General features: G+C 38.7%; 1 protein-coding gene across 1 annotated transcript in view; it reads right to left on the reverse strand.

Annotated features, from left to right (window-relative positions):
* Positions 1-9,736: 9,736 nt before the first annotated feature.
* Positions 9,737-25,861, reverse strand: part of LOC308338025 (ATP-dependent zinc metalloprotease YME1L1-like) — a 35,619-nt gene continuing 19,494 nt past the window's right edge. The window contains exons 2-5 of the mRNA XM_080831584.1: positions 21,301-21,451; positions 20,805-20,888; positions 17,520-17,602; positions 9,737-10,032 (exon numbers count right to left, since the gene is read on the reverse strand). Coding sequence (XP_080687710.1) covers positions 9,985-10,032; positions 17,520-17,602; positions 20,805-20,888; positions 21,301-21,400 — 315 coding nt within the window. The 5' untranslated portion in view covers positions 21,401-21,451 and the 3' untranslated portion in view covers positions 9,737-9,984. The remainder of the gene's footprint in view (positions 10,033-17,519; positions 17,603-20,804; positions 20,889-21,300; positions 21,452-25,861) is intronic.

Below are 25,861 nucleotides of genomic sequence, written 5' to 3' on the forward strand. Positions count from 1 at the left end.
GCAACCACTCCGGAAAACAGTGTGGAGGTTCCTTTAAAAGCTGAAAATAGAGCTACCCTATGACCCAGCGATTGCACTGCTGGGTATATACCCTAAAGATACAAACATGGTGCTCCAAGGGGGCACGTGCACCCAAATGTTTATAGCAGCAATGTTTATAGTGTTTATAGCACAATAGCCAAACGATGGAAAGAACCTAGATGTCCATCAACAGATGAATGGATAAAGAAGATGTGATATCTATCTATCTATCTATCTATCTATATAGTGGAATATATATATATGTATCGTGGATATCTATCTATCTATCTATCTATCTATCTATATATATATATAGTGGAATACTACGCAGCCATCAAAAGAAATGAAATCTTGCCATTTGCGACGACGTGGATGGAACTAGAGGGTATTGTGCTTAGCGAAATAAGTCAATTGGAGAAAGACATCTATCATATGATCTCCCTGATTTGAGGAAATGGAGAAGCAACGTGGGGGGTTTGAGGGATAGGAAAAGAATAAATGAAAGAAGATGGGATCGGGAGGGAGACAAACCATAAAAGACTCAATCTCACAAAACAGGCTGAGGGTTGCTGGGGGGCGGGGGGGGCAGGAGAGGGTGATGGGGTTATGGACATTTTGGAGGGTATGTGCTATGGTGAGTGCTGTGAAATGTGTAAACCTGGTGATTCACAGACCTGTACCCCTGGGGATAAACATACATTATATGTTTATGAAAAAATTTTAAAAATAAATAAATAAATAGGAGGGAGACAAGATGGCGGGGAAGTAGGAGGAGGCGCCTTTTCAACCTGCACCCTAAAGTGAGCTGATTACCTACCAAAGAACTCCGATCACCCATGAAATCAGCCTGAGATCAGAATTATACACGTCTGGATCTCTACGGGGGCCAGAAGACGCCAGTGGGCAGGTAAAGTGGAGTGGGAACGTCAGACTGATATCGGAAGATAAACAAAAGGGGGAGGGAGCCACCAGAGGCGACCGACTGGAAAATAATACCCCAATACGAGAGTGCCCGGCATCTGGGGACCAGCATTAACTTGGAGTCTTGTTGAAAGCACTCAAAAGAGCAAAGACTCGAGCGGGGAAATTGTGGGAATCGGGGCGGATAGGGATAGGGGCTTAAGTCCCCAGACCCAGGGCAGCTTCCCCTGGCGCTGAGCCAGAGAGTGCGGCGGAGAAACCTGGTCTTTGTCCCGGAGCCGCCAGTGCGCCCGAGAACGGGTGGAGTCCAGCTCCCGTGAGGGGCTGGGAGCCACACCAGACAGCAGAACGCGCACCTTACTGGAGATGCGCGCGTGCCTCAACCTCCTCTGAGAGAGGTGCACGCCCAGCCTGGTGTTCTGGGACCCACGCGGCGATAGACCCACGCGGCGATAGAGCCGATAGAGCTGGAGGCGCCGCGCCCCAAACCATCCCCTGGGAGAGGTGCGCGCAAGCACTGAGCTCTCAGCCCCAGCCAGCGGGAAAATCTCAGTGTGCGATTGCTGCTTGGAACCTCTCTGGCAGTCTGGAGCTGCCCAGACAGCCACAGCTGCCTTGGTTTTGCGGACAAGCAGGAGATCCTGCGTCCCCAGGGACCGTGACTCAGAACCTGCTCTGCCCGCGGCCCAGCGGCTGCAGCACCTGCAGGGGAGCAGACTGAGGCTTCTCTCTGAGAGGGAGGTTGGGGTGCAGTTTTCTTTCCTCTAAACCTCCAAAAACCATCAAAAGCTGTCAAGGCGAGAGAAAAGAAGTGAACAAACATAAAAACCTCCAGAGAACAAAAACCTGAAAAAAAACGTTTTTCTCAGAGCCCACCCCCTTGAGGGGGTCGGGAGGACTTAACTCAGGGAACATCATTGACTGAAAACCCACGTGGCAGCCCCCCCCCCCCAGAAAACAAATCAGGAAAAAAAAAAAAAAAAGACTACAAGAGAACAACCACCACCGCTTCATAGATACAACTTTTATTTTTAATTCTTTCCCACTATTCTGGTTCATTTTTTTCTTTTTTTATATAGATAATTTTTTAACCTATTTACCATCACAGTGAGATGTCCAGTACATCAAATTCCATGATAAACTTCTAACATGAATTTTTTGATAAATACACATGTGTTTTTCTTTTGCTTTTATATTTTCTTAATTTTTAAAAAAAATTTTTAATTTAGTTTAGTCCAGTTTATTCCTTTTTTATTTTTATTTTCTAATATTCATATAGAGTTAAACTTCAAGGTAACCCCCTTTCTCCAAGCAATGCTACCCCTATAGGTGAACCAATTTTTAATCCCCCTTTTTCTTAGGAAAGTTGAGTCCTTTAACAAAGATATCAAGATACATCCAGGAAGAATCAAAATAACCTTCCTCGCCCACACCGAGAATCTATAACCATGCTCCCATCTTTTTCTTCTGCCAGTGTCTCTGTGTATTTATGTTTGTCCGGATAGTATATAAATCTTATACTTGGGGTTCTTCTTGACGAGGCTCCTCCTTTTTTTTGCTTATATATATATATTTTTTCTCTCGTCATATACTTTTATCAGTCTTTTTGTTTGTCTGTTTTTGTTTGTATACGTCATAAACCTTACCCTGGGGCCCATTTGGGCTGAACCTTCACTTTTATCTTCCCTTTTTTCCTGTCTCTCTCTCTCCCTCTTTTTTCTTTTTCTTTTCTTTTTTCTCTCATTTGGGTGGGGAATCCTGAGTGCTCAGAAGCGTTCCAGGGTGCACCTTGACTGCACCACGGTCAATACATCCAGCTACATCTGTCCAGTCATCTCTCACCAAAATGACTAGGAGGAGGAATCCCCAACAGAAGAAAAATACAGAGGATGGGCCTTCTGCAACAGAGCTAACGGCTATCAACATAGACAATATGTCAGAAAGAAAATTCAGGCTAACAATTATCCAGGCAATAGCTAGGTTGGAGAAAGCCATGGATGACTAAACGGAATTGATTAGGGCAGAATTGAAAGCGACCAGAGAGGAGGTTCATAATGTTAGGGCAGAGCTGAAGGCCACCAGGGATGAGGTTCACAACGCTCTCAATGAGTTCCAATCTAATCTAAATTCTCTAAAAGCTAGGGTAACTGAGACAGAAGATAGAATTAGTGATCTGGAGGACAAACAAATAGAGAGAAAGGATCAGGAGGAAGCCTGGAACAAACAGCTTAGAAGCCACGAAAACAGAATCAGGGAAATAAATGATGCCATGAAACGTTCCAACATCAGAATTATTGGAATCCCTGAAGGGGAGGAGAAAGAAAGAAGTCTAGAAGATATAGTGGAACAAGTTTTTCATGAAAATTTTCCCAATCTTGCGAATGGAACAAGTGTTCATGTACTAGAAGTAGAAAGGTCCCCCCCCCAAGATTATAAATTCAAAAAAAACATCCAGGCACCTCATAGTAAAATTGAGGAATCATAATTGTAGATACAATCTCTTGAAAGCCGCTAGGACAAAGAAGCTCCTTACATACAGAGGAAAGCCCATCAGAATAACGTCAGACCTGTCCACAGAGACCTGGCAAGCCAGAAAGGGCTGGCAAGATATATTCAGGGCACTAAATGAGAAGAACATGCAGCCAAGAATACTTTATCCAGCAAGACTGACATTCAAAATGGATGGAGAGATAAAGAGTTTCCAAGACCGGCAAGGCTTGAAAGACTATGCAACCACCAAGCCGACACTGCAGGAAATATTAAGGGGGGTTCTATAAAAGAGGAAAAATCCTAAGAATAGCATTGAACAGAAATATAGAGACAATCGACAGAAAGAAAGACTTCAAAGATAACACAATGTCAATAAAAACGTATCTCTCAATAATCACTCTCAATGTGAATGGCCTAAATGCACCCATAAAACGACACAGGGTTGCAGATTGGATAAAACGACAGGACCCATCCATATGTTGTCTACAAGAGACCCATTTTGAACCTAAAGATACACCCAGACTGAAAGTGAAGGGATGGAGAAGCATCTTTCACGCCAATGGGCCTCAAAAGAAGGCCGGGGTAGCGATTCTCATGTCAGATAAATTAGATTTTAAACTAAAGATGGTAGTCAGGGATACAGAAGGACACTACATCATTCTTAAAGGGACTATCCACCAAGATGATCTAACAATTGTAAATATCTATGCCCCCAATATGGGAGCAGCCAATTACATAAGAAAACTATTAATCAAGATAAAGAGTCATATTGATACGAATACATTAATAGTAGGAGATCTTAACACGCCTCTCTCAGAAATAGACAGATCATCGAAGCAGAAAATCAATAAAGAAATAAGAGCATTGAATGACACATTGGACCAGATGGACCTCATAGATATATACAGAACATTCCACCCTAAAACAACAGAATACTCATTCTTCTCAAGTGCACATGGAACCTTCTCCAGAATAGACCACATACTGGGTCACAAATCAGGGCTCAACCGATACCAAAAGACTGAGATGATTCCCTGCATATTCTCAGATCACAATGCTTTGAAACTGGAGCTCAATCACAAGGAAAAGTTCAGAAGGAACTCAAATACCTGGAAGCTAAAGACCACCTTGCTTAAGAATGCTTGGATCAACCAGGAGATCAAAGAAGAACTTAAACAATTTATGGAAACCAATGAGAACGAAGACACTTCACTCCAAAACCTATGGGATACAGCAAAGGCAGTCCTAAGGGGGAAATTCATAGCCATCCAAGCCTCCCTCAAAAAAATTGAAAAATCCAGAATACACCAGCTGTCTCTACACCTTAAAGAACTGGAGAATCAACAACAAATCAAACCAACTCCACACGTAAGAAGGGAAATAATCAAGATTAGAGCAGAGATCAACGAGGTAGAAACCAGAGATACAGTAGAACGTATCAACGAAACTAGAAGCTGGTTTTTTGAAAGAATCAATAAGATCGATAAACCATTGGCCACACTAATCCAAAAGAAAAGAGAGAAAGCCCAAATTAATAAAATTATGAATGAAAAGGGAGAGATCACAACTAACACCAAGGAAGTAGAAACAATCATCAGAAGCTATTATCAACAGTTATATGCCAATAAGCTAAGCAACCTAGATGAAATGGATGCATTCCTGGAAAACTATAAACTCCCAAAATTGAACCAGGAAGAAATTGACAACCTGAATAGACCGATATCTAGTAACGAGATTGAAGCAGTGATCAAAAACCTCCCAAAAAACAAGAGCCCAGGACCTGACGGATTCCCTGGGGAATTCTATCAAACTTTCAAAGAAGAAATAATACCTATTCTCCTGAAGCTGTTTCAAAAAATTGAAGCAGAAGGAAAACTTCCAGACTCTTTTTATGAAGCCAGCATTACCCTGATCCCCAAACCAGGCAAAGACCCTACCAAAAAGGAGAATTTCAGACCGATATCACTGATGAATATGGATGCTAAGATTCTCAACAAGATCCTAGCAAACAGGATCCAACAGCACATTAAAAAGATTATCCACCATGACCAGGTAGGATTCATCCCTGGGTTACAAGGATGGTTCAACATTCGCAAATCAATCAATGTGATAGAACAAATCAATAAGAGAAGAGAGAAGAACCACATGATCCTCTCCATTGATGCAGAAAAAGCTTTTGACAAAATCCAGCATCCGTTCCTGATTAAAACGCTTCAAAGTATAGGGATAGAGGGAACATTCCTGAACTTCATCAAATCTATCTATGAAAAACCCACAGCAAATATCATCCTCAATGGGAAAAAGCTTGCACCCTTCCCATTGAGATCAGGAACACGACAAGGATGCCCACTCTCACCACTCTTGTTCAACATAGTATTAGAAGTCCTAGCAACAGCAATCAGACAACAAAGAGAAATAAAAGGTATCCAAATTGGCAAGGAAGAAGTCAAACTCTCTCTCTTCGCAGATGACATGATTCTTTATATGGAAAACCCGAAAGACTCCACCTCCAAACTACTAGAACTCATACAGCAATTCAGTAATGTAGCAGGATACAAAGTCAATGTCCAGAAATCAGTGGCTTTCTTATACACTAACAATGAAAATACAGAAAGACAAATTAGAGAATCGATTCCATTTACTATAGCACCAAAAACCATAAGATACCTCGGAATAAACCTAACCAAAGAGGTTAAAGATCTGTACTCGAGGAACTACAGAACACTCCTAAAAGAAATTGAAGAAGACACAAAAAGATGGAAGACCATTCCATGCTCTTGGATGGGAAGAATAAACATCGTTAAAATGTCTATACTGCCCAGAGCAATCTATACTTTTAATGCCATTCCAATCAAAATTCCACCAGTATTTTTCAAAGAGCTGGAGCAAATAATACTAAAATTTGTATGGAATCAGAAGAGACCCCGAATTGCTAAGGAAATGTTGAAAAACAAAAATAAAACTGGTGGCATCACGTTACCTGATTTCAAGCTTTACTACAAAGCTGTGATCACCAAGACAGCATGGTACTGGCATAAAAACAGACACATGGACCAGTGGAACAGAGTAGAGAGCCCAGATATGGACCCTCAACTCTATGGTCAAATAATCTTTGACAAAACAGGAAAAAATATCCAGTGGAAAAAAGACAGTCTCTTCAATAAATGGTGCTGGGAAAACTGGACAGCTATATGTAGAAGAATGAAACTTGACCATTCTCTTACACCGTACACAAAGATAAACTCGAAATGGATAAAAGACCTCAACGTGAGACAGGAATCCATCAGAATCCTCGAGGAGAACATAGGGAGTAACCTCTTTGATATCAGCCACAGCAACTTCTTTCAAGATATGTCTCCAAAGGCGAAGGAAACAAAGGCAAAGATGAACTTCTGGGACTTCATCAAGATAAAAAGCTTCTGCACAGCAAAAGAAACAGTCATCAAAACAAAGAGGCAACCCACGGAATGGGAGAAGATATTTGCAAATGACAGTACAGATAAAAGGTTGATATCCAGGATCTATAAAGAACTCCTCAAACTCAACACACACAAAACAGATGATCATATTAAAAAATGGGCAGAAGATATGAACAGACACTTCTCCAATGAAGACATACAAATGGCTACCAGACACATGAAAAAATGTTCATCATCACTAGCCATCAGGGAGATTCAAATCAAAACCATATTGAGATACCACCTTACACCAGTTAGAATGGCCAAAATTAGCAAGACAGGAAACAACGTGTGTTGGAGAGGATGTGGAGAAAGGGGAACCCTCTTACACTGTTGGTGGGAATGCAAACTGGTGCAGCCACTTTGGAGAACAGTGTGGAGATTCCTCAGGAAATTAAAAATAGATCTTCCCTATGACCCTGCAATTGCACTGCTGGGTATTTACCCCAAAGATACAGATGTAGTGAAAAGAAGGGCCATCTGTACCCCAATGTTTATAGCAGCAATGGCCACAGTCGCCAAACTGTGGAAAGAACCAAGATGCCCTTCAACGGATGAATGGATAAGGAAGATGTGGTCCATATACACTATGGAGTATTATGCCTCCATCAGAAAGGACGAATACCCAACTTTTGTAGCAACATGGACAGGACTGGAAGAGATTATGCTGAGTGAAATAAGTCAAACAGAGAAAGTCAAGTATCATATGGTTTCACTTATTGGTGGAGCATAACAAATAATATAGAGGACAAGGGTAGATGGAGAGGAGAAGCTAGTTGAGGGAAATTGGAAGGGGAGGTGAACCATGAGAGACTATGGACTCTGAAAAACAACCTGAGGGTTTTGAAGGGGCGGGGTGGGAGGGTGGGGGAACCAGGTGGTGGGTATTAGGGAGGGCACAGATTGCATGGAGCACTGGGTGTGGTGAAAAAACAATGAATACTGTTACGCTGAAAATAAATAAAAAATTTAAAAAACAAAAAAAACAAAAAAAAAAACAAAAAAAAATTAAAAATAAAAAAAATAAAAAATTAAAGTTCTAGTATTATTTGATAGATATTTTCATGTTTGGAAGAGTAAATGTGATTAAATGTTGTAAGTTAATGCCTCTCATATCCATTAACATTAAATATTTGTGAAGGATTATTATCTTGGATGGAGTTTTGTTTCTTATTTCAAATCCAGGACAGCTAACATACAGTGCTATGTTAGTTTCAGGTGTATAGTACAGTGATTCGACAATTCCACACGTCACCCACCGCTCATCACAAGTGCGCTCCTTAATCCCCATCACCTATTCCACCCTACACTGGAATTCTGAATATAAATATTCAGAGAACTCCTTGTAAAACATGGCTCAAGTAACAGTTTCGATAACCAGAAGGCAGAACAAAGGTTGATAGAGATAGATAGTAGGCAACCCTCATAAACAAAAACACGCAAGCTAATCACTCTAGGAACAATAATTCTACAGCAGTCTATTATGAAGCCACACTGTGATAGCTTCCTATCACAACTGCTCTAAGTACAGAATGTTAAACCACAGACTTAGGCAAAGATTTTAAAAAAACTATTAGATCAAATTAAAAGATGAATAACTTCTTTGATAAAATAAAAAATTTAAAACTGTAATAAATTTTATTTTAAACATGCTCTCCACCCTCCCCAAACTTTTGGGATATAAAGTTGTCAGAAGGTTCTTTTAACAACTTTACTGAAACTCAATTCACACATCACAGATTTCAAAGTAGATAATCCAGTGGTTTTTAATATAGCCAGAGTTGTGCAATTACCAACAACCTAACTTAAGAATATTTTTATTCCCCCACTCCAAAAAGAAACCCCATAGCCACCAACAGTCACTCTCCATTCTTCCCTCCTTCTGCCAGACACTTATCTACTCTCTGTTGCCACCGATTTGCTTATTCTGGACATTTCACATAAACAGAATCATATGTGATGTTTGGTGATGGGCTTCCTTCTCTTTTAAAGTTCATCCACATTTCAGTATGTATCAGTACTTGTAAAAACAGTCTTTTAATATGTACTTATCTAACACCTCCGGGAAACTCGTGGCTCCTATGATAACTCCTGCACTGGGTTTAAAGCTAGTAAAAAAGAAGGAAAGTTACATTTCACTGAAAATTAAAACAATACACATATAGAAATGCTCTACACGAAACTATCATTAAATTTAGTAACAGTAAAGAAAAGGGACTGATCCTTTTTATACCCAAAGTGATAAGACATCCCTATTATTTTTTAAAAAGAACAAATGTTACTAGGCCAGTACACTTCAATAAAACTGCTAACAATACATCACAAAGTCATCTATGATTACATGCCTTCATGGTATTTGTTCTACTTAGGAAGACATGACCTAACAGAAAAGGCTACGGAACCTAATTTGTGAAAAATTATTCTCAAGCTTACCAATTCAAATTATTTGCTCCGAGACTTCCTGTTTGGTTCCAAAAAGTCATACATGGTTTTAAGAAGTCCTTCCTTCTTCCAAAGCAACCCCACTTCTTGCTCTTTATATTATAAAAACTGATGCAAACTTTTAATTTACCACAACACTAAAAGCAAGTCACAAATTGTGCAGGAACCAGCAAACACTCTTTACGTCTCCAAACAGACTAGTATTCTCAATGGGAATCATCACTTTCCTGTCATGATACAATCAATGAAAAAAGGTATAGAGATCACCAATTAAGAGTTGATACCTCAGTCACCCCATTAGTAATGGAAAGAACACAATGCAGAGAATGCAGCTTGTCTTGACTTCATGCACAGGGACTACTCTGTTGCCTACATTTTTTCCTCTTTCTTTCTATTTTTTTTTTAAGATTTTATTTTTAAGTAATCTCTATACTCCACGTGGGGCTCAAATGCACAACTCCGAGAGGAAGAGCTGCATGCTCCACTGACTTAGCCAGATGCCCCGCTATTTCTCGAATGTTCCCAAATATGTTACCATATCCCAAAGACAGACGAAGATTCAATTACCCATCCATTTCAGCGAGAAGCTGATTTATAGTCTGCCTTGAATATGGATGCACTGGAGACTCAATTCGCTTCCCACCAACAGAATCTAATTCATCAATAAATATAACACAGGGAGCATTTGCTTTTGCTTCCCCTAGGAAAAGAGAAAAGATACAAATAAGTTTAATGAAATCAATGTTTTTTGAACAAAATCATGTAAGTATTAAAAACCTGTAAGACTGTCAAAGGCAACAAAAGACATTCATTAAGGAGAAAGTACATAAAATGAGATCTCTTTCTTTCTTTAAAATTGATTTAAGAACGGTAGCCCCAGGAAAAAAACTGTACCATACAAAATGATATATAATAAAAACAACCAAGTATTCATTCTTCTGACTGTACAAGCCACAGTCAGATTTGAGGCTATTTCTTAATTACATACTACTGAATTAATGAATAAGATAAAAAGGACAACAACAACAGAAAACCCAGCTTTTCAACAGGCCCCAACCTCACCTAACACTTCTAGCTCCTCTATTTGGGAAAGTACAGTTCTGTTTTAGTTCACACATTAAATTACCTAAAACCAAAACCCCACAATGGTGAGGTCAGCTATCAGTGATAATTGAATAGGAAATAAAGGGTAAGAATCCCTCTTCCCCTAAAATTAACAAAATTTCGTATTATATGAAAGATACATTAAAATGTACTAAATAGATTTCTGATATGGCTGGCTCCCACACCCACAAACATTTCATCAAATTCTGATCCACAAGCATAATAAAAAGGAACATCAGCTTCTCCAGCCACAGCTCGAGCAAGAAGCGTCTTTCCTGTCCCTGGTGGTCCAACTAAAAGTATTCCTAAAAGAGAAACAAATTCACTGATTCAACTTAAAAAATAAAAATAAAACCTGATGTGAACCTATGAAACAAATAGTTTTAATTAATGCATACATAGTTTTGAGGTTGAAAGCACATGAGTATTATTTTGAAACAAAGCAAAACATATGTCTCTAGTAATGATTCACTTCAGGAGCTTCTTTAAAACTAATTTCCCTCTACCATTCATATCTTGAGAGAATGGAACATAATAAACTTGTCTGTCATTAAACAAGTAAGATCAAATTCACATAAGCACAGATTAAAAGATTAAACAACCAAATGTGACACATGAACCCTTGACTTCATGTTCGTCCATAAAAAACACATTTCAGAAACTCTGATGAAAATTTGATTTGGACAGCTGATGAAAATTTGAAAAAATTCCGGAATACAAGATATTAAGGAAACAGTATTTCATTTTATTTGGTAGAATAAATTATTCTCTTTAGGATAATGTCCTTAGTCTTAGGTGACACATAACAAAGTATGTAGAGGTAAAGTAGTTCATGTCTCCAGCTTTGTAACTTTTCCTATGTTAGAAAACTTCCATAACAGCAGTACCTTTTCATAAGTTGGAATAACAGATTTCTCTGGTTTCCACAACTTTCCATTTTTCATTTAAAAAGGCAAAAAACCCTTTATTAATGCTATATTTTAACATAAAAAACTATTTTTAAAGGAAAGTTGTTGAAGAATACCCTTAAGACCACCCCTTGTATTGCCATGTTATTGTTATTCTTAACTGGTTTAAATGGTAGAATGGGGGCACCTGGGCGGCTCAGTGGGTTAAAGCCTCTGCCTTCGGCTCAGGTCATGATCCCAGGGTCCTGGGATCCAGCCCTGCATCAGGCTCTCTGCTCAGCAGGGAGCCTGCTTCCTCCTCTCTCTCTCTTCTTGCCTCTCTGCCTACTTGTGATCTCTGTCTGTCAAGTAAATAAATAAAATCTTAAAAAAAAATGGTAGAATGTATTCTTGTAACTGAGAATTTTCCCACAATTTTGTAAAATATCTCTTGTGATTAGAAAGAAAAGTGTTTAACTATTCTATGACTTTAAACTTTAAACTTTCTGATGTTATAGTACTGATTTTAATAAATGAATCCTAAATTAGCAGAGATTCATACCAACACTTTTATATACTGCTGAGCACTGTCAGTAGAGATAGTGGGCGGTATAGAAACAAACCTTAAATATGAGTGCCCCATTTAACTGACCAATTCCATTTCTAGAATTAGAACCCAGAATAATGAATAAATAAGTGAGTAAGTCTAGAATTTATTCTAAAGAGATAATTAAGGATGTAGGCAAAGCCTTGAGATAATAAGATGATCATCACAGTGCTGATTTTATTATTTTAATTAAAAATGTCTGAGTATAGTTGACCCACGGTTATGTTAGTTTCAGGTGTACAACATAGTGATTTGACAAGTTTAAACATTATGCTGTGCTCACAAGTGTAGCTACCCTCTGTCACTGTACAACACTATTACAGCATCACTGACTGTATTTCCTATGCCTTTTACTCCCCTGACTTACTCATTCGACAACTGAAAGCATGGTTCTCTCTTTCCTCTTCATACATTTTGCCCAGCCCTCACACTGCTAATTTTAACCACAAGACACTGGAAACCATAAAAGTTTAATGTAAGTGATTACAGCATAGCATGATCATATAGTCCAAGGACACCACAAAGTCATTACAATCTTGTACCCAATTCTAGCAGATGGTTTTCCCTCACACCAACAAACAATTCTCCAACACCAGTCGGGCACCCTAACATTCAAATCAATTCTGATGCTACCCACCTGGAGATAGCATCAAATACCATAAGTTAAGGACTTCATTCCAAAAGACTGCACAATACATACTAACTTGTGGAAAGTTCCAGCCCTCTTATCACATGGTTGATTCTCCTGGCAACCAGCTGCGAACCTTAGGTGTGCCCTAAAAGTTGACTCATTAACAGAAGACAAATCTATTCCTGTCATCACTATAAAACTACAAGAAATGGGACTAAGACATATGTATTTCCTTTCTTTTTTTAAGATTTTATTTATTTATTTGACAGACAGAGATCACAAGTAGGCAGAGAGGCAGGCAGAGAGAGAGGAAGGGAAGCAGGCTCCCCGGTGAGCAGAGAGCCCGATGCGGGTCTCGATCCCAGGATCCTGGGATCATGACCTAAGCCAAAGGCAGAGGCTTTAACCCACTGAGCCACCCAGGAACTCCTAAATATATATTTCTAATTATAAATCACAACAGTCATTAAAAGAGAAAACGTCAAAGACAAACAGGACTATTCCACAAATTAGTATGTATACTGCACAAATTTTAAGGTCATGAAAGATCCACACCCACTCCCATAATAACAGAGTGAGGAGGGGAGCCTGGGTGGCTCAGCCAGTTAAACATTAGACTTGGGCTCACCTCGTGATAGGGTCGTGGGCCTGATCCCTGCACGGGACTCTACACTCAGTGCACAGTCTGCTTCAGATTCTCTCCCTCTGCCCTCCCCCTGACCGGCTCCTGCACTTGCATGTGTGCTTACTCTCTCTCTCTCTCTCTCTCTCTCAAATAAATAAATAAATAAATAAGCTAAAGAACTTTTTCAGATTGAAGAAAAATCAAGGGGTGCCTGCATGGCTCAGTCAGTTAGGCAGCAACTCTTGATTCTGGTTCAGGTCATGATCCGTCTGCTTGAAGATTCTCATTCTCTCTCTCCCTCTGCCCCTCCCCACTGCCTGCTCTCCCTCTCTCTCTCTTTCTCTAAAATAATTTTTTAAAAATGATTAAAGGAAAATCTTAATGTGTAAACCTGGATTGAGTCCTAAACCTGGATTTGAGGTGGGGGATGGGAGGACCTCACTACAAAAGGTATTAATAAGAGAAATGCAGAAATTTGAATATAACTAAATTTCATAATTAGTTCTGGAAGCGTGTGAAATTTCCTGACTTTAATAACTATACTGGAGTTATGTAATAGAATATTCTTATTTTTTAGGAGATACATAATGAGGTATTTAGGGTTAAAGGAGCATGATATCTATAATTTACTCTTAAACAGTTTAAAAATACATTTATGTAAAGAATGTGAGCAAATGGGACAAAGTGCTAAAAAACTACTGAGTTTGGTTAAGAGTACAGAGAGTTCTCTGCACTATTCTCACCACTTAAAATCTGAAATTGTAATAAAATTCAAAATCCCCTTCCTCTCAAAAAAAGTTTATACAATGGTAGGTTCAGAATGAAGACTTATTTGTAAAATAGCCATTAAGAACTAAACCTTAAACTTTTAAATCGGTAAAAACTAAATTAGCAATGGATTATTGTTTTGTTTTGTTTTTTAATGTCAAGTCATGGTAAAGGGAAGGAACCTTACCTTTTGGAGGTTTACCTCCAAGCATAGTAAATTTTTGTGGACTTGTCAAGAATTCAATAGACATCATTAAAAATGTTAGCTATCAATTTAAATTAGAAGCGCATTTATGTGTGTACTTTTATGTATTTATTTTAAATTACACTGGTCTAATAATACATTTGCAGCCAATTTGCAACCCTGTATTAGACAACTTTAAAGAGTTCTCAGTGGGGAAAAAAAGAACTCAAGTACATTGGTCAGGGTTAAAAAGAAACTACCTGACAAGAAGTGTACTAAAACATGAAACATCTCTGGGCTGAAAGGCATTATGAAAATGTAGAATTAAACTCATGACTCTCTTAGATTCCTAGATCATTTTCTAGGACTTTCTCTAGGAAGTATACAATCGTTACAGAGTAAATGAGTTTTTTAATTAGGCTTAGAATGGTCTTCACAAGTTACTGATTAAATTATTAAAACTTAATAAAATGTTGGTAAAGTTAACAGTTGTAAGTAAAACTCTGTCCACCCCTAAGGAGAAATGCATACATATGTTCACCAAGAAACATAAGAGATATTCACAAGAGCACTCTTTAGGCCAAAACTAGAAACAACCCAATGTCTACCTTATGGAGAATACACACTATTGTGATTTATAGAATAATCTGCAATGGGGATGAATGAGGTAAAACTTCATGTAAAAACATGGATGGATCTCATAAACATCACGTTGAATGAAAGAAGCCATATACACTACATGTATTATGTTTATGTAAAATTCAAACTCAGGCCAATTAATGTATGTTATGAGTCAGACCAATGATATGCTTGCAGTAGGAAGAAAGGGACACTAGGAAGTTTCTGGTAATATTTCACTTCTTGAGCTGGGTGCCAATAATATACTGAGTGCACTGTGTGAAAACTTACTGAGGTACAGATTTGTGATTTGTACAGTTTTGTGTGAATGCTAAGCTTCGAAATTTATGTTTATAAAGAGATCTGGGGATATCTGGGGGGCTCAGTCAGTAAAACAGCTACCTTCGGCTCAGGTCATGATCTCAGGATCCTGGGATCAAGCTCTCCATCAGGCTCTCTGCTCAGCGGGGAGCCTGCGCCTCCCTCTCCCTCTGCCACTCCCTCTGCTTGTGCTCTCTGGCACGCTCTCTCTCTTGAATAAATAAATAAAATCTTTAAAAAAATAGCATCCCCCCCAAAATAAAAAAAATTATGTATATAAAAAGAGATCTAGCCCTTTATCTATTAAAATACATTTTTAAAATATTCAAAGATATCCATATACTGAAAGAAGGCCAAAAGTCAAGGTAATCAATAACTTTAAACTGTAGGAAAAAGGGAAACAGATTAGATGTCATGTACTACTAAAGCTACATTTCCTCTGCCCAAACTTTCTGTCATGAAAATTCCCAACTGAGGTATATAAAATCTATATAGAATGGAGTCTAGGGATCAAGACAATGAATGAAGTTATAAAAGCCCTTATTAGTATTTTTATGGCAATTATATGTAAAATTATTCCTACAGAACCAGAAATTCTAGGCAAGGAAATGAAATTCCTATACTAGCTCTTTAAGAGTTGGTAAAACTGATCACAGGTACCACCTACTGACCCACCTATTTTGGTAAATGTTATAAATTTATAATGTTATAAATGTTATAAATTATATAAATTTATATATGTTATATATAATATATAATAAGTGTTATATATATTATATATGTTATAAATTATATAAATTTATATATTATATTATATTATTATATATAATAATTTATATATAAATTTAGATTCTATAGCGATGGTGGTAATATGGAATTGTAACATTAATTATAATATTTGTTTAGATTAGCACAGAAAACTTTGTGATAATCTACAAACTTTGTGATGACCTCTTTCTAATATTATCAATACGTCTTCTTTAGCTTCATAATCAGAATTGGACTCATTCCAAAAGAAGTGTAGTCTATTGAGTACTGAAGTATATACACTGCAGGGAGAAAGGAAGAACGCCTTGCTGACCATAATCTCAGCACAGGTTCAATGTAGAGCAGGCTGACTGCGCAACTTAAAATGGGCAGGGCCCTCTGCACTAATCAGTTTTCAAATACTCACCGCACCAACCTCTTCCTCAATTATTCTCTTTTCGCAAATCTGACAGGGTTCACAGCTGTTTAAATTGCCAAGGGAGAGGAGTCTGGGTGGCTCAATTGGTTAAGCCTCTGCCTTTGGCTCAGGTCATGATCCCAGGGTCCTGGGACTGAGCCCCACGTCGGGCTCTCTGCTCAGCGGGGAGCCTGCTTCCCCCTCTCTCTCTGCCTGCCTCTCTGCCTACTGTGATCTCTCTCTCTCTGTGTCAAATAAATAAATAAAATCTTTAAAAAAATTGCCAAGGGAAGGGAAGGACTACTTGGTATAAAATTATCATAGTGACTCCTGATAATTTATTCCCTAATAGTCGAGGCTGTGAAAAAATATTTATGCATAGATAGGGAACAGAGTGTGAAAAGAGTAAGAGCCCTCATTCTGCTGCATATTAAAGTGGCCTTTTGATTGGTTAGCAAACAAGTCAGGCACATTAATTCTCAGGATCTTTGCTCTCTCTCTTCCTCTGGCTAGAACTGTCCTTTGCTCAAATACATACATGGTTTAGGCACACCTGGCTGGCCAGTCAGTAGAGCATGTGATTCTTGATCTCAGGGTTGCAAGTTTGAGCCCCATGTTGGGTGTAGAGATTACTTAAAAATAAAATCTTAAAAAAAAAACATGCATTTTACTCCATCATCTTCAAATCTTCACTCAAATGTCACCTTCTCAGTCAACCAGACACTGAACATCCCCATTTAAAACTGTGATCTTTCTCTCAAAACTCCCAATCTTCTTCACGCCGCTCCATATTTTTCCCATAAGACTTCATCACATTTGAACATACTCTATTATTTCCTTATATGCAATATCATGGTTTAGTTTCTGTTAGAAAGGACAGTAGAGATTTATTTCTTCTGTCCCAATACCTAAAAGAGGGCTGGAGAATACGCAGTGAAGCTAAAACTTCCAAGGTTCTAATCATGGCTTCGTTTTTTCTAGTGTCCAGCCCCACCCAGGAGCCCACCAGAGTGGCCTCATACAATGACAGTGCCATCGCCCAGGAAATTCCTAGGGATTTAGAAGCCCTGTGTCAGACATCAGCATCAAAGACCAAACTGCAGAAGCAAAGATGCACTTAGTACTCTTGTCATTTAGGGAATTACAAGAGTTTTAGCACCTGGAACTGGAAGTAGAGACCAATATATATATTTTCTATTTTATACCTTTAAAATCAAATATTGGCCTTATATAATTAGATAATATTTGAAGAGTGCAGGGTAAACTTTTTAACTTACTCCTTTAACATGTTCAAAGGCGACATTTTTCATCTGGACAGGATCTACTGCAGATTCAAGCCCTGTTGTTGTCCGGAAGCGGACTAAAGAGAAAAAAAAATAATTGTTTATATATTTGATAGTTTCATAAGATTTCAACCACCCTATTATTCAGATGTAAGCAAGTACAGAAAATTATATTTAAGTTTACATACATTAATTCATAGTGAAGTAAAGAAACTACATCTTCCAGATTCCTAGACCATGTTCAAGGAATAAATGACTCACATTAAAATGACATTTTTTTTTTAAGATTTTATTTATTTGACAGAGAGAGACACAGCGAGAGAGAGAACACAAGTAGGAGGAGTGGGAGAAGAGGAACAGGCTTCCGCCAAGCAGGGCGTCTGATGTGGGCTCGATCCCAGGACTCTGGGATCATGACCTGAGCTGAAGGCAGACACTTAATGACTGAGCCACCCAGGTGCCCCTAAAATAACATTTTTACACCTTCCAATTAAAATAAAAAATTGGGGCACCTGGGTGGCTCAGTGGGTTAAGCCTCTGCCTTTGGCTCAGGTCATGATCTCAGGGTCCTGGGATGGAGTCCAGAATCAGACTCTCTGCTCAGAAAAGGAGCCTGCTTCCCCCTCCCACTCTGCCTGCCTCTCTGCCTACTTCTGATCTCTCTCTCTGTCAAATAAAAAAATATTTTAAAATGAAAAATTATTTCCCTCTTCCCCTATCATATCTAAGAGAAATTTAAACCAATCATTCTCAAACTCAACTCTGCATAAAAATCACTTGAGAAATGTATAAATGCAAGTTCCCAGGCCATGGCCCAGAATTTCTGGTTTATAGTTTTAGAAAAAGGCCCAGGACAGTTTGCATTTTTAACAATCACCCTAACTTATCCTGATACAACTGGTCAGGGATGCACACCACAAAATACATTGCCTTAAAATTAGCATAAAAACTGGCACTAGCACTTTTTTTTAAAAAAAGGGTAAACCTTAAAAGAGATTATTTCACTTTTCATGCAGCCTCCTCCTCTAGCAGCTGTTATTACTTGCCCTCAGATGATATATATCAGTAATGACATCATTAAGAATGACAGTGAAAGCTTGGAAAGACAGTAAAATACTTCAGATCAACTACAGGGAACTATCACAAAAGTTTCTTAAAACCTCTCCCCTTTGGTTAAACTTCCCTACTGAACAGAAGTAAGTGAGTAATTAGAGCAATTTCTAATTTCCTCAGAAGAAGACAAAAATATTGTCTTTAAGACAGAAATTTAGATGCAAAAAAAAAAAAATCAGTAAGCAAAACTAGAGTTTTGTTGAAAACACTTAACATACCAAGAATACACAAGTTGGAAGAGTAAATGTAGTGTAGTAATTCTACATTGGATACTAACAGTTTTAGCCCACTACATTGTTTATTTAAGGATTTATACAGAGGGACTTTATAAATTATGCAAATTAAATTTATAGCCAAACCACTTGAACCTTATAAGAAATTATAAGGCAATGCACTTCATATTTTGATACATATTTTTGTTTAATATAAGAAATTAAGAAACATAAAATAATAGCCAGAACTAACCCCACCCCTCCAGTATCAATCATATGGTGTCCCTACACTGGTTGTGTTTTGAAAATGAGGAGACAAAAGAAGGTGACTCTGGCTATAAAAAGAATATTCTGGGGGCGCCTGGATGGCTCAGTCAGTTAAGCATCTGCCTTCCTCTCAGGTCATGATCTCAGGGTCTTGAAACTGAGCCCCACATCTGGCTCCCTGCTCAACGGGGAGCCTGCTTCTCCCTGGGCCTGGTGCTCCCCATGTTTGCACTCACTCTCTGTCAAATAAATAACATCTTAAGAAAAAAAAAAAAAAAGAAAAGGATATTCCTGGATGTTAAAATCTCATCTAAGGTTTGATGATACAAAAACCTTAAAATATCTGGGGTAACATGCAAGTTCTGGGATGAGGTCCTGATCCAAACCAACTGTTATTCTTTTTTTTTTTAATTTTATTTATTTATTTGAGAGAGAGAGATGACAAGCAGACAGAGAGGCAGGCAGAGAGAGAGGGGGAAGCAGGCTCCCTGCTGAGCAGAGAGCCCGACGTGGGGCTCAGTCCCAGGACCCTGAGATCATGACCTGGGCGGAAGGCAGAGGCTTAACCCACTGAGCCACCCAGGCGCCCCTGACCAACTGTAATTCTTTAATTGTTATCCGGTTTTTCTCTCAAGGTAACCAATCCTAAAGAACATAGAAAACACAAGGTAAAAACTGAATAGCTGAGAAAGCAACAGGAACTACTTAGGATGGGCGTTATTACTTCATTTTAGACTGGCAAACGGAGAACTATGAGAATCGCTTGAGGCAATTCTTAATTGTATACTAAATTTTTATATATATTTTAAGATTTTATTTATTTGAGAGGGGGTGAGAGAAAGCACACAAGTGGGGGAAGGTGCAGACGCCTCGATCCCAGGACCCTGAGATCATGACCTGAACTGAAGGCAGATGCTTAACCAACTGAGCCACCCAGGAGCCCCAGATTTTTATACACTTATGTATTATATATACATTTTTCATAAATTTATTAGTGTGTCTTTAAAATAGGGGACTATTTCACTTTGTATTGTTATTATAAAATTATTCTACATGTTTTCAAATTTTATAACTGGACAGGTGTAACTTTCTAGAAGTCTGGAAAACCAACCATTACCAGAAGCTAAGCTAACATTTTTGCTATAACATAATCCTTGGAACATTAACAAAATATTAATTATTTTCTCAAAATAAAACTTGAAATTCGTACAGTGTCTGAAGGAACTTTTCTTGTAACCCACAAAGCAATGTAAATATAATGAGCCCTGATAATGCAGTTGGCATGTAACCATAACAGATTAAAACTTTTCTACTTCAATGCAAAAAAACACCTCAAATTGACCCAATCTGTGAACTGTTGACTTAGGAAAGAAAGGCCTAGACACCAGAACAGTAAATGCTGGGGCACCCAGGTGGCTCAGTGGATTAAGCCTTTGCCTTCGGCTCAAGTCATGGTCTCAGGGTCCTGGGATCGAGCCCCACATCAGGCTCTCTGCTTAGCAGGGAGCCTGCTTTCCCCGCTCTCTCTGCCTACTTATGATCTTTCTCTCTCTGTGTCAAATAAATAAAATCTTTAAAAAACAAAACAGGAAATGCTTCTTCTCTCCTGTCTAAGGCAGACTATGAAAAATAGTCAAGTATTTAAAAGATTAAAAATAAAAGTCAGATAAATAAAAAGAGCCTTCACCAGAAAAACATGGATTTTTTAAGAGTCCATAAATGCCAAACAGCAGCAGAAAGAAGAGAATCAGACGAGTTCGTCTCAGAGAATCTGGAGGAGGAAAAGAAAAGAAAAAAAAAAAACTTAAATAACAACAATGACAAATGACACCTTGATGAAAAGCAAGAATTAGGTTATTGACAGTAATCATATTCCATCAAATGCAATTTTGGAACCTGACATTCTTTTCTATAATTGCCATGATTTCCTTTCAGCACCCTATTATCAAAAACCTCACGAAGGCACTCATGCTTCTGTCCTTGACTCTGGTTCTCATTTGAGAAAAGGGAGAGTGTCAACAGGTATTTCCATTTTGACACAGCTTAAATTACAAATATAATGGAATATAACCAATGAAAAGGTGCATATGTGTTAGAAAAAATATGTGTAATCACTTAAAGGTAGGACTATGACTTCCTTTTAGATATTATTCCCAAATATGGATGGTGTCTAATCAACTTACCATTGGTTTTTTGCGTTAGGGCTTGAGCTTTCAGAAAACCCTCTGCAAAACCGGTTTTAAATGCATCTTGGTGAGCTTCAGGTAAATTTTTGGTTTTCATGAGTTTGTCCAAACTCTCAACATCTGATCCCCTGTCCCGCAACAGGAACCCCTAAATACACAAACAAGGCATCAGTACTGACTTACTATACAGATAACACTGCCCAATAATATAATGATCACTCACAAAAAAATCCTTTCCAAAATTCTAGAATTTCTAGTTTTTGTTAACCATCAGAAGAATTACACTAAGACTCAAAAATAAATTACTTGATCAATGGCAAGGAAACTAACTCTGGAACTTACACTTCCATCCATAATAAAGAAACTCTCTGTAAGAACACTATACTGAAAACAGTAGGTCGCATGTGGACTCAGGGTTCCAATGGTTTGATGTTCACACTCCTTTATCTCTACCAGAGGAAAAACGTCATTAATTTATTAAATGTTTACTGAGTACCTTTTACAAACTTGAACTTGTATAGGTTGTGAAAATGTAAAGATAAATAACCACTGATCAGAATGTTTTCAATCTACTGGGGAGAGATAAACAAATAACTAATTTTTTGAAATCATTTTGATATTATGTTAGAAGTTCTAGGTCTGGGAGCACCAGGGTGGCTCAGTCGGTTAAGCACTCAACTTTTGGGTTTTAGGTCAGGTCATCATCTCAGAGTCATGGGATCAAGCCCAACATCAGTCTCTGAGCTCAGCAAGGAGTCTGCCGAAGATTCTTTCCCCTCTCTTTCCCTCCCCCACCCTGCTCCTCCTCTGGTCGCATGCATTTCCTCTCTCAAATAAAGAAGATCTTAAAAAAAAAAAAAAAAGAGGTTATAGGTCTGGTGGTAAAAAAAAAATGCTACCTCAGAAGTCAAGAGAGGCATCACAGCGAATAGGATTTCTAAACCACAGGGAACACAAAGCATAAACAATCTGACAGAGCCATGAAATAACAGGCCTTAGCACTCAGGAATGGCAAGCGATCTTGTATGACAGGACTTTAAATGCCAAGAAACAAGCAGAGAAGAGGTTCAGAGGGGGGGCCATATTTAAAGGTGAGAACAGAAAAATGGTTTGCAGAGGCCAAATGGATACTCCAGCAGGAAACTGACAAGAAAGCAGGGGAATACAATTATTACATTAAAACATTTTAGATGGATGGTGGCTTGGTGGCAGTCTGGAGGCTGGAGCCTGGAGAACTAGCCTGCAGCTCAGAACTTTCTACCTTGCCTCTCTGCCATGCTCAGCATGTGTCTCATCTGCAGACTAGTTCCCATGTCACAAGCAAGCTGCAGCCTTCTCAGGACCCCATTCAGACACAACAGCATTGAGCAGAAGGAGGGGGACTGCTTATCCATGTGCTTCTGATAACAAGAGAAGAGCCTTTTCTCCAAGAACACGAAGGCCTCTCACATGCAGTGGCATGCCTGCATCAGATTCAATAACTGACAAGGAAACTGGGTCACAATGGCTGGCTTAGATCCATTAGAATTTCTTGCTGGGGTCTGGATACTGTATCTTTCTCAAGGCGCATGAGTTAGGGTTACACACTGGAATGCAATAAAGACTCTACATCCCCAGAAAAGGTGGGAACAGTTTTTAGGTAGGCAAACAAGATTTTTATTTCAGGTAACACTTCTGGAAACTTTGACATGCTTCCCAACGTGTATAGAAGAACACCAATTGCAACTGTCCACAGCCAATCTCAGACCACCTTGACTATCCTATAATGCTATCCCATCCCAGGAATAGTGTGAGACTTCATCTGAAACTGTGCTAAATTAACTTGCTTCATTTAGGCTGCTTTTTACGTGGCTAGACAGGAAGTGAGGTGGGAGCAACATCTATTTCTTCTGAGAAATTGGGCTCCTCTATCCACAACCTCCTCTGAAAGAACATACACAGTAGCCTGCTACATCCCTTTCATGTATGCCAATGAAGGTTCTGCTGGCCACTTCACAACAGTGCTCAAGGCAGCCCAAACCTAACAGTAACCACACACCGCTTTCTTTTAGATAGAAAAGTAAGTCGTAAAGCAATATAAGCAATCTTTCATCTAACAACTATTCATTGAGCTCCTCTTACATTCTCTTGCCTGGGACTATGGAATTAATGATTGGCAGACATAAGTCATGACCTTGTAGAGCTTGAGTCCAGTAGGGAAGATAGGCATTATTGGCTAACAATAATAATAGAAGCAAATGTAAAATTATCAGTGATAAGTGCCAAGAAAGAGCTGCAAGGCAGGTGCACGAAGGCAGACTTGAGGAGCTGAAGCTTGAGCTTATATTGTGGGAAGATAGGAGTCCACTTGGTAAGTAGTGGAGAGGTAGAAGAGTGATCCAGACAGAAGGAGCCTCATGTGAGAAGACTCTGTGGCTAGAGAGAACATGGCCAGAGGGGTTGGAGCATGGAGGAGTGAGGGAGGTGGTGCAGGTGAAAGCCAGAGTCTAAGGGAGGGGCCAGATCATACAGGCACTGGTGACTTATGTTTAGAAATAGTCTTTATCCTAAACATAAAGGGGAATTTCTGAAGTGTCTTGTCTAAGCGGTGGTTATCAACAGATTCATATTTGAAAAGGTTATTCTACCAGGGTGAAGGTCAGATTGCATACAAGAAAGCCATTTTTAAGGCTAATAATGTAGTATTCCACATTAAAAAAAATGGTGTTCAGACTATGGTGGAAAGTGACAGAAGAATTCAAAAGATGTTTTGAAGTTAAAAATTTTAAAATTCAGTGGTTGATGGGATGAGAGATAAACTAACCTGTCCAAATGAAGGGTGGTGCCAGTCAATGAAAAGGGAACATAGAAATAGGACTTGGAGTAGAGCTGATATCAAAAATACAAGAAGATCTTCTACAACTCAATAGCAAAACAAAACAAAACACAGTCTGATTTTACAACGAGTAGAGGCTCTGAATAGACATTTTTCCAAAGAAGACATACAGATGGCCAACAGGTACTTGAAAAGATGTTCAACATCATTCATCATCAAGGAACTTCCAATATACATGCCAACTTTTCAGATATTGTGCCTCGTTAGCCCACTAACAATGGATTATTGTCTATCTCATTTCCTTAAGACCCATAGGACAATTAACAGGATACAAATTATTCCTTAAAGTCAAGCTTCTTACCTGGTTTTTCATTCATAACCACTGTCAGAACCTTTCTTTCCACAGCTTTGCTGTCAAAGTAAATGTTCAATACTCTGAGAATGCTGTGTAAAATAGTGTAGAAACTGTCATTGTAAGACTATGATCAATTCTCTCAAACTAAACAATCTAGTTTTCAGGGTGGGGGGGGACAGGGGGACATTTTATTATAAGTCTGTTTCCAAGTTTTCCACAAGGAAAGCACAGTCATCATGCTAATATAATGGGTTGACCCTTTATAAAATAAACTTAGCCTAAAATATATGAGTATATCATTAAACTTCTCAGTATGCTGTTGAGGTCTACAAAAGCTTCTAATACCTGGCACCAAGAACGTTTACCCAGAAGAACTCTTCTTTTCTTATATTCTCCAGATTTGGCAAGAGCCATCTTCCCAGGCACTCACTACAGAACCCTTATTACCTTTGTGAGATGGAAATTAATGAAAGTAACTACATCTAGAGCTTTCGTTATTGGCATAATTATATCACCACACATCAGTATAAAGAAACATCTCCAATTCCCTGCTTTGAACACAAAGATTTTAGTCCCAAGATTTCTGTTGGATGTCTCATTTCAGGATTCCAAACGAGTCCTACATACAATGGGGCAAGGGAAATCCAGTCACATTTGATGATGGGGTGGGAAGGTACAGAGGGAGGGATAGAAGGAGGGTGAGGGGAAAAGACTGATTTTAGTTCAGGAGACTCTGAGACCAGAAATTCTTCTCGAGTCAACCTGACCACCATTATACTTACTCATAGAAGTCAATGGCTAAAAAGAACAGGAAATACTCGAGGGTAACAACAGATCAAACCTTTAATTCTCTCTAAGAGACTTTCCTCCTAGGTTGAAGATCTCCAAACTTAGGTCTAGTCCTTATCCATAATTATAAGCTGTGCATTTTCCCTGCACTTAGTAGATCAGTTCTTACTACATTGGGAACATTGGCCTGGGGCCATGTTACTATCCAGATACTTTCTTAGGAAGATATAATGGACATGGGTTACACTTAAAATCTGTCCATAAACCTTTTCTTTTGAGTATTGCACCTTGTGTGGTCCATATAATTCTTATGCCAAGTGGACACACAACCCAGAGCCATCAATGAGGGTCTTTGTAGGAATACTGGGAGAGAAACTAATGGCTTCTGAGATTGATGGCTATGAAAATCATGAAGGTCTAGTGCTGCTGGGGCAGTCTTTACTGCAACCCGGACAGATGTGAGGAAGGATGAAGACAACAGGGGAAAAACAACAACAACAACAACAACAACAACAACAGAACCAACAGTGGAACATCTATATGTAACTGTTTGAAGTTATTCAAACCCTGAACTTTTAAGTCTCATGCGTGGATAAATT

Source organism: Martes martes, assembly GCF_963455335.1.
Source record: "Martes martes genome assembly, contig: scaffold_90, whole genome shotgun sequence".
In the NCBI taxonomy this organism is placed as follows: Eukaryota; Metazoa; Chordata; class Mammalia; order Carnivora; family Mustelidae; genus Martes; species Martes martes.